The following is a 17753-nucleotide window of genomic DNA, read 5'->3' on the forward strand; positions in this document are numbered from 1 at the left end:
TCTTATGAGTGAAGTTATTACTATTACTCTTCTATTATGTCTTTCATGATCCTTGGGCACACAGTAAACGCTTAAAAAATAAATCTCGGTTAATTTGCACCATCTACAGATTGATTGCACATGTATGTCGCTGAGTTTCCTTAAGACATCAGCACACTATCGAGTGTGACTGCCGCCTACATGGTGCAGTCACCTAATGACCAAGAAAGGGGATGTGTGCCATTTCCCTCCCTTTAAAAATGGTAAGAGCAAAACAAACGAAAATGGCTACAATGAAACAAAAAACCCCAGAGACTCAAGTAGAAGGGAATGGAAGGGAAGGAACTGCTTTTGTGCCAAAGTGCCCCTTAGCATCTCTATCTGTTTTCTGCGATCATCCTGACAGCCCACCCCCCACCCCCGGCCAGTCCACGCATGGTCGGCACCACCGGGGCTCACAGCCCAGAGGAATCAGGGAAGCCAGGGGTTTCCAGCCGGCATCCGCTCTGAGTCAGTCCCTATGCTGCCCTAAGGGTTACATATTTTACTCTCTCCAAGTGAAGCCTGATAGGCTGGCAGATCGCGCACACACCCGTTTTGGGGACTATACAATATGGAACTCCAGAACTTTCTCCAACAACATGATAGTCATGAAAATGACCTTAAGAAGTACTGCAATATCACTTTTGTTTTCAAGTTTGTAAGGGGTTATGCTGTACCTACTCGACTACCTATTGTTTCGTTTCTTCTCTTAACTCACCACCCTCTGAATTGCCCGTTCGGTTTCTAAGGCTTTAAAGCAGGAATCTAATTGGGGCCGGTGTGGAGACAAGAAAGGCTGCGCTGTGAGAAAGGGTGTACGGGCTGGGGGTAATGGACCACAGCTGCTACGCTACTCGGCACATTCTAGTTTCGGTCTTTGGGCAGTGATACTCGGGTGCTCAGCTGGCGTCTGGAGGGCTATGGAATCATTCATTCCAAAGGCTCCGGCGGTGCCCTGCCTTCATCCATGACTCTCCTTTACTCCCCTCCTTTATATGTGAATAAAGGAGTTTTAGAAACCTTCTGTACCAAATTACTTCTTGTCAAGAGTACCATAACCTGCCGGGAAAACAGGGAATCTTCTCTCTTAATTAACCACACGTTCGTAAGTATTAAAATAAGAGTTAGAAAAATAAATTATTCAACACTGACATTTTATTTTCCGAACTTTTATCATTTTTACAAAACAAAACAAAACGCAGGTATCAAAAACAGCAAAGAGGTTACAGAATTTCTCCACCAGTTTTTACGTACGACAGTGATTACGAAACTGGTGTCCAATGTAAATACTAAACACAGGCTGATTTCCCTCTTGGTCATATGCATTCAGGTGGTTTGTTTTGGAGTTATTGAATGATAACTTTTTATAAGCACCGGTCATTTTTTGAGAACCAATCTGGTTTGTCCACCAAAGTAAACACTTTTTGCTGTGTGGCATTTTCCTTTTTTGAAAACCACTGAGCTAAAATACGGAATGTGTATGTGTCTGGATCTGAACCAAATCTTTTAAGATCCTAATTACCCTGAAGAACGCTGAAGACATTTATAGGGCACATTAAACACTAGTCATATACCTCATAATGTCTAAGGCAGCTATTGTATTTCTAAAGAAAATAGCGTTTCATTCAGAGGCTGCCCAGAGTTTGAACTTCATCATTGTTTCCCCGTCTTCTCTCATTTGGAGTAGTTTCCCCAAATTGGGTCATATTATTAGAACAAAGTTTTATGCTCGTGCCAAACAGGCTCTGGCATTTCATAGATACATTTTTGTAGAGCAAGACTCCTTGCTCTGGACCCTGGAGACCACAAAGAAATCAAGAGGCCATGATTATTGGATGCAGAGAGGAAAAAGCGTACTTAAACTCACATGATCTGGAGGTAAGCAGAAACAGAGCTGGAACTTGGGAGCGCTGTTCACCCACCACTTGTTCCAGAAACACATTTTGCTTAAATAAGGGAATTATGGTCCAGTTTTGCAATGTTAATAGCTGCCAGTTTCTCAAATATATTTTTTATAAAGATCATTTCCTGGCTAGGAATGAGTTAGGAAACTGGCCTCAAATTCTGATCAAATTTCTATTAGTCAAAAACAAAACAAAACAAAACACTTCCAAAAAAAAAAAAAGCAAAACGAAACAAAACCCCAACCAGCTGATAGGGGTTAAAATTGCACATTTAAACTTGAAGGCAAATTATACTATATACAGACAGGTATACACCAAAATCATTTTTGAGAGCATGAAACCCTCCTGTTCATAAACATTTCCTCTCTATTATCCCAATTTTCATGAAAGGAAAACTGATATGTGATTTTGCTCTTTACGGATATGAAAAAGGAAGCAAGAAGGCAAAGCTGAGAGAAACAGATGCTACCCGAAGGGCAGCAGTGGCATTTGGTTGTTTTGGTCTTTGTACCAGCAACTCCCACACCCATGGGCTGTCCAGTTCCCGCCGACTACACGGTTTTCCTTGCGGTCAGGACCCGAACAATGGACCCGACTCCTCCAGCAGCAAGTGCCTAAAAACGAACAAAAATGTAAATGCTGATGGAATCATAAAGAGTCATTTCTTATACCAAGTAAAACATTCTTCTTAAAGGAGGAATGTGTGCAGCTATCGGCTTTGGATTCATTAATTTTCATAAACATCTCTTGAACACCGATCACGTGCCAGGCACTGTTCTTGGTACTGGGGACACAGCGACCCACACCACCTTTGGAGTCCCTGCCTCGTGCACCCACATGCCAGTGAGACACTAGCTGACGTTCTAGTATGTTGTTTTCACATTATGGGATGTTCTTAAGGATTTACAGCATGTGCTTGCCTAAAACGGGTGCTCACATGTCAATTTAGGACTTTGATTTTGCTCTCTTCTTAGCACTGTCAGGAAGAAATTCAAACTGGGATCAACTACCCAACTAAGTTCCATTTAGATTAGCCAGTTTGTCAGATTCTTTTTATTCCCCCCCACCCCAAGCTAAGAATGTATTATTTGATAGCTAAGAACTAGAAACTTTAATTTTGACTTTACCTTCAAAAACTGCGAGTCCTGAGTACAATTCAAATCAGGAATTGAAAGCTCTGGCTTACTTACTGAATACTTTTGTGTATTGGGTACCGTGCTAGATGCCAGGGATATACACCTTCTGGTCTACCGGGAAGGGGCAGATATATAAGGAGAGCCTGTTAATATAATGTATGCAATGACAGAGGTGTGCACTGGGGTGAGGAGGCACTCAGGCAGACAGAAAATCCTGTGCAAAGGTCGAGAGGTGTGGAACTGTACGGTGTGTTCTGGGAGAGCATACTATTATGCTGCTCACTGCTGGAGCACGGGGGAGAAGAACAACGTAGGAGAGGAGTGGCTAGACTTGGGAACTTGGGCTTCATTCTGCAGGTGACTGACAGGGTAGATCTGGATTTAAGAGAGCGTTCTGGCGATTGGGTGGAGAACAGATTCGAAGGGGACGGAACTGGTAGCTGGAGGCCCGTGTAGCAAGTTACAGCAACAGACTGGGAGAGAGGCTGCAAAGAGCTGCATCAGAAGGGTATCTGTGTGCATGGCTGAGAATTGTTTAGCAGACAGACTGGCAAAAACTGGTGACTGATGTTAGGAAGCAATGAAGACTTAACGTGGGCCTCAGTTTCCCCATCCACCAAAAGAGGAATGATAGCAAGCTTCTCCTCCTGGTATTTTTATGAGGATTAAAGGAGTTAATATTTATAAAGTGCTTGCGAGAGTGCTTGGAATACAGTAAGTGCTCCACCAATGTCTGCTATGATCCTGAGACTGGACAGGAACCAGGTTGCTTAGGTTTTTAAGTAGGCTCTTCATCTCCACATTGAGGATGATAAAGATGTTTATATACCTTGTAGGGTCATTATGAGGCCTAATGAAACACCAACTAATGGTACAGTGACTGACAAATGGAAAGTGTTCCTGAATAGGATGACCATATACATTATTCTCCAACTGGTACTGGAGAGTGAAAGGGAACTAGTCATAATTACATTGGGACAACAGGCATAAACTGGGGCCATCTTGGGAAAACAGTGAGGTCTGGTTATCCTGTCCATAAAAATTAGCTCTCTCTATTTGACAGTGTATGAGCCATCAAGTCACTTGACCGAGACGAGTTTTACTCCCTTTGGTGTGTGTTTTCATCACTGAACGTGTGCTGCAAATCAGAATCTCTTAAGATCAAGGTTAGTGAGGATAAATCTAAACGTTCATTTTCATGCGTTAAAGATGTACAGCCAAGAAATTGAAATAATTGTTTAGGTGAGAGAACATAACTTACCTTTTCATGCCATTGCAGTAACACAGCACTGCTATTGTCGGAGGGGCTCTCGAAGCCTTTATAAATATACTTCATGAGAAGATCCACACCATTCTTGTCCAGGGACTGAACTGCCTTTTCAATATCATTCGCTTTAAAAGAAATGAGCACCTTCAAGACAATGCTGCCGGCTCGATCCTGGGGATAAAGGAAGAACAGAACATTTAGACGTATGGGTGTGGAGTGGTTGTTCTAGAAAGGCCACCCTGAGGAGGTGACATTTAGGACCTGAAGGATACGAAGCCCCCCGGGGCGCCAGGGCGGTATGGCGGACGAGGACGGGCCAGAAAGGCCGTGGGAGGAAAGACCGCGCAAGCCCCACAGGCCGCTGCGACGACTCTGGCTCTCATTAAGAAAAATGAGAAGGTGTTGGAAGGTTTTGAGAACAGTGATATAATCTGGCTTGTATTTTAATGGGATCCTTTTGGCTGCCATGTTGAGAATAAGCTGAAGTGGGGCTGGTGCGGGGGCAGGGAACGAGGCAGAAGCCGGGAGACCAGTCTGGAAGGGACTTGCAATAACACAGGCTGGCTTTGCCTAGCACGCGAGCAGTGTGGGGGGACAGATTCTTGACATGTTTGAAGGAGAGCTGAAGGGATCTGCTTACAAACAGATGTGATAACTTGACAATTTTCTTAAATCAGTATTTAAATTTTACTTCTTGACCTCAAAAAAACCCTGAAGACAAAGAAAAAATGAAGTGCAGTTCTACCCTGAACCATCCTTCAAAAATTATAAGCTTTTAAGACTTATTTTAAGTTTTATATCTACCATCAAGATATAAGATATAGTGATCTTCACTTCCGAGTTTTTTCCTTTGATAAAAGGCTGTTCCAAGAGCAAAGTTATTTTTTCACCCATGAAGCCAAGCAAAGAGAACACTTAGTTTACCCCTTCAACAATTTCACTTCGCCTTTTCAAGAAAAGAGTGGTATCTTTGGCATTCCTACCGATCTGGAGTTTACAGAATGTTTCTACCACCTATTGTTGTTTTCAGTTTAAAGGCCATGGATTTAAGACCCAATTTAGAAAAATATTCTTAACAAACACAGCTATAACTTCCCACCCACAAACTGTGATAAAAACTCACCCATATAAAAGCAGAAGGTGGTAAAATTGAAATTTCAATGACGTCCCTCGCCACTTTCAAAAACCAAAGAAAATGTTTCCTCTCATTGTTGCCTAGATAATTATTATGCATTTACCTAAATTATTACTAGTATTCAATTAAAGAGATCCTTAGGGCTGCTACAGACAATGGGTCCAGAGCTCTAGGCTTCATTTTAAATAATTAGTAAATATGTTCTCCAGAATTTCTGGAAAGACTGCTGCAGGGAATGTTGGTCATGTTTTTCTGAAGGGCAATCTGGCAATACCGCTTGTACCAAAAGCCTTAAAAAATATGCATTCGAAAACCCATCTATTCACTTCTGGGAATTCATTCAAAGGAAAAAATGAACAATTTATCCAAAATTGTTCATTTCGGTACCGTTTGCAACAACAAAAGGTCAATCATCTAAATATATGACAAAAGGAGACTAGTTATATGTAAACTGCAGCATATGTATATGCAGCCATTAAAAATAGATTGCTTATAGAATTAAACTTAAGGAAAGATGTTCATGTACGTTGTAAAAAAAAAAAAGCCAGTTATAAAACTCCATTTTTATTAAAAAAAAAAAACCAAACAACCCCCCCCCAAAACACAACACAACTAATACAAAAGCTCTATAAGCATACAGCAACACCCGAAAGTAATAACCGGTTGCCTCCGGGCAGTGGGATGATGACTGACTACACTTTTTGTCCCCTCACTTCTTCGAGTTTTCTATAAACATTTAATACTTGCATAATTTAGAAAGATTTCTAAAGAGCAACCAAATAGAATTTTGTTTATTTTGTACAAGTTTTGTTTATTCTTCAGGCCTTTGTTTAAATTCAACCCGCCTGCCTCCATTAAACACACCAAAATGATCTCTCTTATATTCATAACTCAGTATTAGAGTGCTATTTTTAACATGTAAATTTTTACCTATCAAACTACATAGTAAGCTCGTCCACATCAAAGACAAGAAATGGTTAAAATATTTGTTGCTTTCATACTTCAGAGGATTTTGGTAAGAAAGCTAAGACGCCAGCAGAGATCACTGTGTGTCTGACTTACCTTCACCGCCTGACTCTTGGTGTTGATAGGGGGATTTTTCAGAGCTGCCTGGAGGGCAGCTGTCATGTTTCCTGTGATGGAGGTTAAGGGGATAGCGGCATAGGGCAGCTCTCAGGAAAGCATTGTTTACCAGGTATCATTGGTTCTTAAGACTTGATTTTATACACAGAAAGAAAAATTACCATAGTCACTATGCTCAATATTGGAAAACAGTATGTTGGTTTCAATGATGTCAATCAAATGTAAAATCCTGAAAACACAGGGGAACATATTAAGGCAAAGATCAGTTCTTGTCTGGCTCTAATTACTACATGAATACTTTGACAGCCTTTTATTTTCCAGTAAGACACATGTGCAAACATTATCCAGTAATATTTTAAAAAAAATTTATGTACCTCAGAATTATTAGGTCCCAAAATGAAACAGCATATCCTCAACCAAAATGTGTTTTTATGTGATTCTAACTGGAAAAACAAAGACCAAACTTTTGCTAGAATTATACTGTGTATGAATTGAATGATGGCAGAAAACGCTGGTGACTATTCTAGCACTCTAAATGATACACATCAGCAATCTCTCAATATTAATGAAAAGAGGCATTACAAAAGATGTAATAATGACATTCAGGTAGAAGCTTAATTTTTCTGTTTTGCACATTTTCTCTTATATTTCATAAAGGTTATTAAAACTGTTTTAGGTCATACCTATTAAATTTAGTCTTTGAAAGCACCAGTGCGTTAGCAAGTACGAGACACGGAAGGCCAATCAGACTGTCAGAATATACAGTCATTCCCCTAAAAGGAAAACCACAGAGTTCACTTGTTCCTCCATCTGTAGTGCCTGACCCAGAGCTTGTCTCTTCTGGTTGCAACAAGAGAAGAAGAGACAATTATCTTTTTATTTTAAGATAAAGTGATTAAAAAGCAGATCCATTATATGGATACAGCAGTACCAGTTAAGAGTCATCACCCACCAACCTAAAGTTAGTTCACAAAACATCATTTATCCATCACAAAGAATGTTTTCAGACAGAATAATATTCATTGCTTATGCTTGAAAAAGAAAAAGGAAAAAAGGTCTGACCAAAAAAAAAAACCCCAAAACAAAAATCCCCTATGGTTGGTGGTAAGCTGTTATTTTCAAGGGTTAACGAACTTCTAGGAAAGCATGCCTTTTGCAGACTGGCTCATTTTTAAGACCTAAAGCGTTTAAGTATTTAAATAATGCAAAACAGCAACAGCTGACTGTGAAAGTTGTGGCAATCAAAGAAACATCTGTATGCTGATAAATGTTTAGTGCTGTATTTTAGGTGCCTTTAAGACTAGATGTAGTGACAACCAATACTTTCATATTTCCCCATTATACTTTAATAGGACATTGATGAGGAAAGGGTTTAAAGAGTCTTCCTTACCTTATGAATACATTCAAGAATAATTAGAACTGAGTGAATTCAGTAACTGAGAATCTCTAAAACTACAGCATTAGTCGTTCCAACATTTACATTTTTCTAAAAAAGATGTGATGCAAATGCTCACTCGAATTTATGAATATTCAAATATGCAAAAACAAAACCCAGGAACTGACAGCCACATTTTAACTGAAATGGAAACGATTTCAGAATTACAAAAATGATTCTGCTTTGTACAAATGACTCATCGTCTATTTTATTCACTGGGGTTTACTTTAAATATTTCCAGGGATTCTCCATATGCAATCCCTGTCTTCTTTCCATTGTCCCCCGCTTAGCAGGTAAAAGCCTACAAGCTTCCTTCTTGGGAGTTAGTTTTTTGTACACACTCCCTTTCCCCCGGTTAACAAATTCTCTATCTTGCAACCTTTATCTTGCCAAATTCCTTTCCCTTTAAATAGTGATTTTTTTTTTAAAAAGGCCCAGGGGCTAAAAGGGCAGACAGAGGGCCTCAATTATGCAAACCGCCCCATCCCTCCCAGCAAGGAATAAACTCTCCTAACCCTGCCAAAACCCAACCGCTAAAACAGAAGCAGCTGCTCCTCCCAATCACAAATTTCTGGAGCCGAGGTGACTCCGGCAATCGCCGTCCTGGGGAGGACAACTTAAGCGCCCCCCGAGAGCCAGAGCGCAGCACCAGATGCCTCCCCCCGCGCCGCGAGGGCGCGGTCCGCCCCGCCAGTTCCCGGAGGCAGCAACTCCGGCCGCAACCTGAGGAATCGGGGCGGGAGAGGCGCGCCGGGAAGGGCAAGTTTCCGAGGCGGGACCCTGGGTTCTCGGGGCGACTCGGTTAGAAATGGGAGTGTCCCTTGCCGTCTCAAGAGTGGGGGACCCCAGAGAGACAGATTTAAGTCATGGGCCGCTGGGGGCAGCTCCGCGCCCCCGCCCCGGGGCCGGAGGGGGGTCCCGGGAGGAGAGCGGGTGGGGAAGGGAGGCCGGCAGACGCAAGGATATTGCCGCAGGCAGGAGTCCACCTCGCCTTCGTCAGGCCCGGCCTGCCCATCGCCCCCGTCTTCCTCGTCTACGAACTTGTTCTCGTCGTACTCATCCACGTCCACCTTCCGGAACCGGGCCGACGACACGGTGTTCTTCGACATCCCCGATCCGGACCGGTGGCAAAAGCCTCCTCTCGGTTGCTGCTTCTACCTCGGTAAGCGTAGCCCACCAGGAACCCGCAGCCTGGCGCCTTCACTTCCCTCTTCCGCTCTGGGGCGTCGCCGGCAGCCGGGGCTCGGGCGCTTCTGGGCCTGCGCGCAGGCGGCGCTCCTTCCTCCTCAGCTTCATGCTCTTCTCTAGCCTACACCGCCCCCGGGGAGCGCGCGCCAGGGAGGGAGCGCGCTGGACGCAATGCGCAGGCGCGGGCTCTCCGCAGGAAAGGGGCGGGGCTGGGCGAAGGAGGCGGGGGCGGGAGGGGGCGGGGCCGGAGGGAGGGCCGAAAGCGGTGCCGCGGGCAGAGGTGAGAGGCAATTGGTCGTCCGAGGGTGTCACGTGATCCCCAGGGGGTTTCCATAGCAACGCTTCTCTGCGGTCCAGCCAAGGGGGGTCTTAGGTTGGCGGCTATGGGCACTGGGGGCGGGTGGCTTTTGCTGCCGCCGCTGCTGCCAGCGACCTGTCCTCGGGGTCCTGCGTGAGGTCCGGCTGGCCCGGACTTGCCTCTGAGGTGGGATGGACCGGCTGCCGGACCAAGTCCCCTGCAGTTGGCAGGAGTATGGGGCGGAGTGATGCGCGCCCGGGCGCCCAGTGTCGTTCTAGTTGTCAGAGACATCACTTCGGACCGTGCGCTGCCGGTGGCTGCGTTCCTGAGCCGGGAGCCCCCTTTCCGGGGTTGGAACTGCGCTGCGCGGCTAGCGGGAGGTCCCCAAGGACGGAGTCGAAAGGTCATATCTTACCTGTCAGTGCTGTGTGACAGCATCCCGACGGCACCTGCAGAGCCTGAACTAGGTATCATATCCACTGGGAGGGAGGGGGAGGTTCTGGGCAGGGGCTGGGGTGACAAAACTGGGGCGAACCTGTGGAATTTGGGGTAGGGTCAGTCACTGACATCTTAAAATAAGTGGCTGTTTGGAGCCAGAATGCTAGAAAAGGATAGGGGCGAGTTACGCTCTCTGGTGCTGTGGGGAAACAAAACGTGTGAGGATTAGTAGAAACCAGATCTTTAAGATTTATATTTGTGACTTAAGATTTTTATGATCCTGCTAGGCCAGCTTTTCGTTACATTTGACATCCTCATTTCTGAGAGCAAAGCTCTTACTGAGGAGGTAAAGGCACTAACACTGAAGAAATGGTAGTGGTGCTGTGTGTATAACCCTGAAGTACAAATATTTGCAGAATAAAATTATTTTGGACATTCAGCTGGACGCTGCTCAGATAGCTTTATGTTTTTCTGACATCCTATCAGGTCTACTTCAATTCCACCTCTAGCAGAAAGCCGGTTGTTGCCCTGTTAATACCCCATCCTTGGTTTCCTGTGCTGTATTGAAAAGAGCACTGGACTTAAGAGTCAGAAAACCCTGGCTCAAGTCTTGACTTCCACTTGTAAATCATTTGACTGGGGCATGCCACTTAAAATTCTGAATTTCAGGTTCCTCATTGCTAAAGTGGAGCTAATAATGTGTACTTCACAAGATTGTTCTGAGGATTAAGTACAGGAAAGTGTTCTGAAGCTCTAAAATTCTACGTAAATGTAAAATGCATGTTACCTGCACCATTGATTTTGGCACTAGTCTTATGAATTACTTAATGGTTTTGTCTTGCTCCTGGAAGGGATCAGAAGATTCTGGAGGGCAAAGACTCATCTTATATTTATTTTGTATGTTCCTTTACATCTGATATAATGCTAAGCATGCAGGCAGTACTCAGTACATTCAGGTACTCAATTATTCACTGATGAATGAATAAAATGTGAAAGGCAGACAGTTTGAAAGTCACAGTGAGCATAATGAATCAGTAAGAATAGGAAGAGAGATCTCAAAATCAAACATTTGTTGGACAGATATGCATACATATGTATATATGTATATTTATATCTACATTGACATGTATACATATGTATACATATATATATATGGAGAGACAGAAAGTTCACAGGAATGGAATACATCCTTTCTTCTTGGAAGGAAGAAGCAATATGGCATTTTTCTCTTCTCAATTAAATCACCCTTCTAGAAAATATATCATTTAGGTGGTGGAAGTGACATTTCTTTAAATTAAGATTCAAGTTATGAGCAGAAACATGATAAAAACTCCCCCACGTTTTGTTTTCGTAGAGCAAAGGAAAATTTTCTACCTGTTGGTAATATTTTAAAAAGTCATTATACCAAAGTATCAGACCATTACCATGGTGAATGGGATTATATAAGGTACAATAAAAATTTATTTTAATATTTCTTCCTCAGTTTCAATCTTTTGCTAACTTTGGTAAGAGCTAAACATTTTTTTTGATGTTAAAGATGATTGTACTCTTTTGTTCTTCTAAATCAAGATTTTCTTTGAAGAGAAAATTGAACATTGGAAGTGCTATTGAGAACAAACAGAAACAAGGATTTAAGACTAATGTATCCCTTCTCTTACATTTCTCTTCTTTTGTATTAGGTCTTATTTAGGAAATGTCTCTATTCTCTTATTTTAGAACTGGGAAAGAATCCTGGGGGTAGAAATCAACTTAAGGGAATAATAAGAGGAATTTAAAAAATCGAGTTGCTCAAGGGTATAATTGATTTGATTACTCAGAATTTTGTTCTATATGTTGAATGTGTTAAATATAATTAATTCTCAGTTGCATAATGCATAATACATTTGAGATGTAATAATGTCAAAAAGGTCCTTTTCCAATGCGGTATTTTTTATTGTCTCACAATGATAAGTACCTAGTATATAGTAAGTATACAAAACATTTCTATCCAATGAATTAATAATCTGACAATTTTGCAATCATATTTAGAAATTTCTAAATAAGTATTTCTTAATGGACACATTAATTTCCTCCCCACCCCAATCAGCTAACAGTTAAATCTATAAAGCTTTAGGGAAATGTGTGTGTGTGTGTGTGTGTGTGTGTGTAAACCTGTCCTTAATTATGTTTTAATTAGATAATACACATTATTCCACTTTTTTGCAAATTACAAATTTTTTATGTTAATCATAGTACTTAATTCATTTTAGGTAATATTATTCTATTTAATTTTCCAAATGAGTGTTTATCCCTGGAATAATGGATCCATAAGGTTTTAAGACATCTTATTTACTGTGCAGATAACCTGGTTTGGTTGAATACTAAAGTAAGACTAAATCTGAATTTTCTCAAGGTTAATGCTATGTGATAGTATGCAGCTCCTTTTTATTATCTGTGATAATGCAAAGAGTGAAGGATCTTTTTAATTAGAAAGTATTTTGATAAAACTATTTTATAATAGGTCTTTCAGATATTTTAAGCTGAGTACTCCACCTACCATATGCTTCTTTTACCCAGCTTTGCCACTAAATACTTAACAAATGAAGACATTGAATCCCACAGCAATAAAATGGAAACGAGGCCAGTGTTAATCAAATATATCAGACATGTGTTATAAATATAAAATAAATAAGTAAGGTTCAGTTCTGGTAGTGGTGATGTAATACCACCGTTCTCTAGCAATATAATTACTACAATAGAAAGTGATTTTTTAGCATGTTACCTAGACTATAGTATGGTCTCATGCTTGTACATAATATCCAAATGAACTGGCTCTGTGTTGAACCACCAGCCTTCCAAACTTTCAGTTTTTGCTTTGTGATTTATTTTAGCTTTATATAACTTTATGATTACACACTAAGGTAGGGTAGTTAGGGTGAACTATTTTACAATGGGACCTGTATTTATTTATATGTTAGTGCTTCTAAGATTAAAAATTTTTAATCTGTACTCTTGTCTCAGGGAAAACATTTAGTGCTAAATGAAACAATAAACCTTGTTTGTTAAACATTGTTTTGAATGGTACTCTTTTATTTATTTTTTTTACCTGCTTATGATAATATAAAGAGAAGCTATGGATTTAAGAATTTATTTATTCTGTATTCTTTCCCATTGCTGGGATCTCTTATTAATTAATGCTAACAGTTTTTTTAAGGTTGCATTTCTTGTCATAGTATATAATCACAATATTTGAGATAAGGATAACTTACATTTTCTTTTCTAATATTTATATCACTTTCATTTATTTTTTTTGTCTTATTGCATTAGTTGGACTATCAAAAGCAGTGTTGAAAAACTGGGTGATATTAGGCATCTCTTTTTTGTTTCTATTTTAATGGAAATGGTGTTGGTATTTTACCGGTTTATATTTCCTATTGTTTTAGGATATTTAGGAATGACTGCTGAAATTATCAAATGCTTTTTTTTGAGGGACCTAGTAACAAAAACCATATTATTTTTCATCTTTTAATTTACAAATATAATGAATTATATATGTATATTTTAAAGATTTTATTTATTTATTTGAGAGAGAGCAAGCATGGGGGGGTGGTTGGGAGGGGCAGAGGGAGAGAGAGAAGTTGGATCCCTGCAGGGAGCCTGATGCGGGGCTCCATGAGGGGCTTGATCCCAGGACCCTGGGATCATGACCTGAGCTGGAAGGCAGACGCTTAACTGACTGGTCCACGCAGGCGCCCCTATTTATATATATATTTTTGCACTGAACCATTCCCACATTTCTAGAATAGATTGTGGTTACTATTTTAATTAATTGATAGATTGGATTAGTTTATTTTCTTTATGCGATTTCAGAATCAATATGTATAAGTGAGATTGACCCATAGTATTTCTTTGTGCCATCTCTATTCAGTTTTGATATTAGGATTAGTATAGCTTTGTAAGATGAATTGAGATTTCCACCTTCTTTCCTATGCTCTGGAAAAGTTTGAAAATTTCCATGCTATTTTTTCGAGAGTTATAAAATATGCTTGCAAAATTATCTGGACTTGTTTGATTTTTCTCTTTTTGAATCAATTTTAGAATTTATATTTTCATAATAGATCATGCATTCTATCTAGATTGCCAATTTTTTGGCAAAAAGTTGCACAAAATATTTTCTTACGATTATTTTAGTATCTTGCATGACCATGGACTTATTGCTTCTCTTGTTGCTTTAAGCAAAATATTAAAATCAAACTTTTTTTCTTCCCCCAACCTTATTGTTACAAATGCTAGTAATAGATCTTTACTTCTTATAGAAAATAAAATTTATAGTTTTGATTAAATTTGAAAGATCTTGCAATTCCTATTTTTCTACTGTCTATCCTTATTCTATTAATATTTTATTAATAATAGCAACTGCTTGATGTTTGTTTTGTGTTAGACTTGGTAAACAATCTCTTTATTTACATTATTTAATCATCAGAGTAGCTCTAGGGCTTAGGAGTTAGTGTGTCCATTTTATGGATGAGGAAACAAAGACAGAGAGAGGTTATGTAACTCAGCTAATGATACTCAACTAGCATATGGCAGACTGGTATGGTAATTAGGTATGTCACATTCCAAAGCTTGTGCTTTTAATCACCACTCTCTGCTCAGTAAGTCTTTCTCATTATTCCCAAATGTACTGCTTACCTTTGTGCTAAAAATAAGGATATAACTAAGTACCAGCGTCCACATAAACCTACACAGGGCTTTTCATAGCTTGAAATGAACTGTGACCTTAAAAAGTCTTATTGTAATGATTTTTTAAAAGACATTTGTTTTTCAGGTACTTGTGAGCTTTCCCCACCTTATCTCAGTATTTTGAGACTAGACATAGAGCCTGTTACCTAATATTTAGTCTATCACAAAAAATGTCACTTTTTTTAGTATATGAAGAGATCAGTAGGTGTTGATGAATAATTCCACTTAATTTTTTTAAGTCGTAGCAAAATACACATAACATACAATTTACTGTCTTAACCATTTTTAAGTGTACCTTTAAGTAATATTACGTTCGCATTATTGTACAACCATCCCTATTATCCATATCTAGACCTATTTTTATCTTGCAGATCTGAGACCCTGTACCCATTATACAATAACTTCCCATTCCCCACTCCTCTCCCCAGCCCCCAAAGACAACCATTTTACTTTCTGTCTCTATAAATTTGATAGCTCTAGGTACCACATATTAGTGGATTCATACAGTACTTGTTTTTTTTGTTTTGTTTTGTGGCTGGCTTATTTCACTTAGTTTGATTTCCTCAAGATTCATTCACAACTCTAGCATGTGTCAGGATGTTGTTCTTTTTTAAGGCCAAATAGTATTCCATTGTATGTATATTCTACATCCATTCATCTATCGATGGACACTTGGATTACTTATGGCTATTATGAATAATGTTGCTATGAATATGGGTATACAGATATCTGAGACCCCATTTTCAGTTCTTTTGGTTATATACTCAGAAGCAGAATTGCTGGATCACATAATTCTCTTTTTAATTTTTTGAGGCAACAATTCCACTTAATTAACTAAATAGAGTAATAAAGCAATGTTCCATTGCCTCAGGTCTGTGATTTGGTACATCCCTGAGAGTCAGAGACATCAAGTTAAGGTAATCTCAGGATGTGTGTTTGGTATGAGGCTCTAGCTAAAACAAGCTAAAACAGTAGGGGATGAGGAGGGTGCCAAAACTCTGGAATCTAGAGCTGCTTAAGTTCTCCCGCCCAGCCCACCCAGCCTCCCTAGCTCCCATAGTCTACAGGATGCCTATTGATGCAATAGTCTAAGCAGAACTACAGAAAGGCCTCAGTGTGGGTAAAAATGGATATTGATTTTCCCAGGCTTTGTAGTGAGTCCATGTTGTTGCTATTTTGAGAGCCATTAAAGCATAGTGATTAAGAACTGGGAATCTGAGCTAGAGCTCCTGGGTTTGATCTTAGCTCAGCCTTTACTACATGAGTTCTCTGTGCTGCAATTTCCTCATTTGAAAATAGATATAATAATACCTACCTCATAGGATTATGGGGAACATTAAATGAGTTAATACATGTAACTGTTTAGAAAATGCCTGACATATAGTTCTCACTAAATGTTAGGCAGTCATAATATTATTTTTAATTAGTGTAAGTTACCATGTAGTTTTCCTTAAAACCTTTGGAAATAAAATGCATCACATGATATTGTTTGAGCTGAACTTTTTGGATTTCATGTGCTTTGAATCAAAAAAGGTATGTAACAGCTGTTTAAAGAGATAGGTTTTACTCCCAGGCCCGAAGGATTAGATGGTAGCTTGATAAAACATTAACATCTATAGAGAATCTATACTAGTCATGACAGGAGTTGGTTATAAAGGTTTCTGTGGTCTCCTGTAGTCTCTGCCCACTTAAACACTGTCCGGGGGTCAGGTGCCCATGGGCAGAGCCCACCATTTCAGGCACAGTGTCCCTGGTAAGCAGAGTGTGATAGCACTAAACATTTGATTCAAATAATGAACTCCCCTAATCCACAAAGCAACCTTCTGATTATAATTTGGCTTCTCAGGTAGTTTCTCTGCATGGAGAGGCTGTAGAGGCGAGATCAATTGAATTATCTAGTTGCATATCCCGTTGTAAGTCTTACTGGAAATCAGTACACAGCCTTCCATTTGTACGTCAATCTTGGGAGCTTTATTAATCCAGGTCTGCCCTGGTTAATAGGTTCATTCTCTCTGTATTGACTAAGTAGGTAGTTGAACCTACAAAACTGAGAGCCAAACCCGCATCATGGTAGATTCATAAAGGTAGAGTTCCCCTTCCTTTACCCTCATCAGTTTCTTGGGACATACCCCTTGCCTCTTTTAGATCACCACACCACTAGCTGCTTAATTTATTGGCTTGTGTTTTCTTTATTGGAATTTCCATAAGTGCGGCAGCAGGGATAATTCTTCACTATCACTAATGCCAGTTTGCTGAAGAGAGTGGAAAATTCCAACTTTTACTCTTCCCTAAGTCCCTGGGCCAGCCTGATGTGACCAAGAATCCATTGTGTGGTGAGTAAGAAGTGTGGTCACTGCACTGTAAAAGCTTGCTCCATGTATCTATTGTACTGATCCAAGCCATCTTAGAACGGATAGAGCTGAAAGGACTATTATGAGCTTATTATGACCTTATTATGAGCTAGTCTTATCTCTTGTTTTAGCAAAGGGGAAAGAGAGACAACATACCTAGGGCCTTATATCTTTATGTTCTCTCAACAGTCTTTTGAAGGCTTGACTGTATTGGCCAGGGACTCATGACCTGTCAGTGACATTCTTCCTAGCTCCAGACATGTCTAACAAGTACAAAAATTTAACTGCCAAAAGGCACTTTTGTTTCCTGTAGTTCAGGCAACATTTCTCCCTTTGTTATATACCAGTGAAATACAAATTCATCTTAGATTTCAGACTATGGTTTTTTTTTTAATGTTTTTTTTTAAAGATTTATTTATTTATTTTTAGAGAGAGAGGGGGAGAGAGAGCGAGTGGGGGGAGGGCCAGAGGGAGAGAGAAAAAGAATCCCAAGCAGACTCCCTGCTGAGTATGGAGCCCAAGTTGGGGCTTGATCCCAGGAACCTGAGATCATGACCTGAGCTGAAATCATGAGTTGGACTCTTAACTGACTGAGGCACCCAGGCGCCCCTTCAGACTATGTTTTTAACTGAATTCTTTGTAGCCTGACTGTTACGTCTTTTTGACTACTTTGTAGATAGATTTCATGGCAACTGTTTGAATCTACTTTTTTCTTTTTTTTAAAGAAGCCTATAAGGTGGGCAGATCCTTCCCAACTGCTGCAGGACATCACCAG

General features: G+C 40.2%; 2 protein-coding genes across 5 annotated transcripts in view; one reads left to right on the top strand and one right to left on the bottom strand.

Annotated features, from left to right (window-relative positions):
• Positions 1 to 1154: 1154 nt before the first annotated feature.
• ARPC5 (actin related protein 2/3 complex subunit 5) lies at positions 1155 to 9302 on the bottom strand. 4 transcript variants are annotated; one of them, XM_027612010.2, is made up of 6 exons: positions 9023 to 9302; positions 7230 to 7386; positions 6708 to 6775; positions 6526 to 6596; positions 4323 to 4499; positions 1155 to 2539 (listed from the first exon to the last, which is right to left on the bottom strand). In XM_027612010.2, exons 1-6 carry the CDS (start codon positions 9039 to 9041, stop codon positions 2477 to 2479), a joined length of 555 nt encoding a protein of 184 aa, XP_027467811.1. In that variant the 5' UTR covers positions 9042 to 9302; the 3' UTR covers positions 1155 to 2476. The 4 variants fall into 4 exon arrangements, with proteins under 4 accessions (XP_027467811.1, XP_027467812.1, XP_027467815.1 ...); XM_027612011.2 differs by having other exon boundaries at positions 7230 to 7319; positions 9023 to 9301; XM_027612014.2 differs by lacking the exon at positions 7230 to 7386 and having other exon boundaries at positions 9023 to 9299.
• A 490-nt stretch (positions 9303 to 9792) lies between these two features.
• RGL1 (ral guanine nucleotide dissociation stimulator like 1) overlaps positions 9793 to 17753 on the top strand; it is a 246472-nt gene continuing 238511 nt past the window's right edge. Inside the window, exon 1 of the mRNA XM_027610452.2 lies at positions 9793 to 9934. The gene's annotated coding sequence lies outside the window, so the exon portion shown is untranslated. The remainder of the gene's footprint in view (positions 9935 to 17753) is intronic.

Source organism: Zalophus californianus, chromosome 10 (genome assembly GCF_009762305.2).
Source record: "Zalophus californianus isolate mZalCal1 chromosome 10, mZalCal1.pri.v2, whole genome shotgun sequence".
Taxonomy (NCBI): domain Eukaryota; kingdom Metazoa; phylum Chordata; class Mammalia; order Carnivora; family Otariidae; genus Zalophus; species Zalophus californianus.

What these genes read in the sequence shown, in the direction of transcription:
- ARPC5 (XM_027612010.2), bottom strand. An exon ending in TCAAAGACTAAATTTAATAG is followed by an intron (nt 6,776 to 7,229) that starts GTATGACCTAAA and finishes CTGTGTTTTCAG; the next exon opens with GATTTTACATTTGATTGACA. An exon ending in CCAAGAGTCAGGCGGTGAAG is followed by an intron (nt 4,500 to 6,525) that starts GTAAGTCAGACA and finishes CTTTATCCCCAG; the next exon opens with GATCGAGCCGGCAGCATTGT.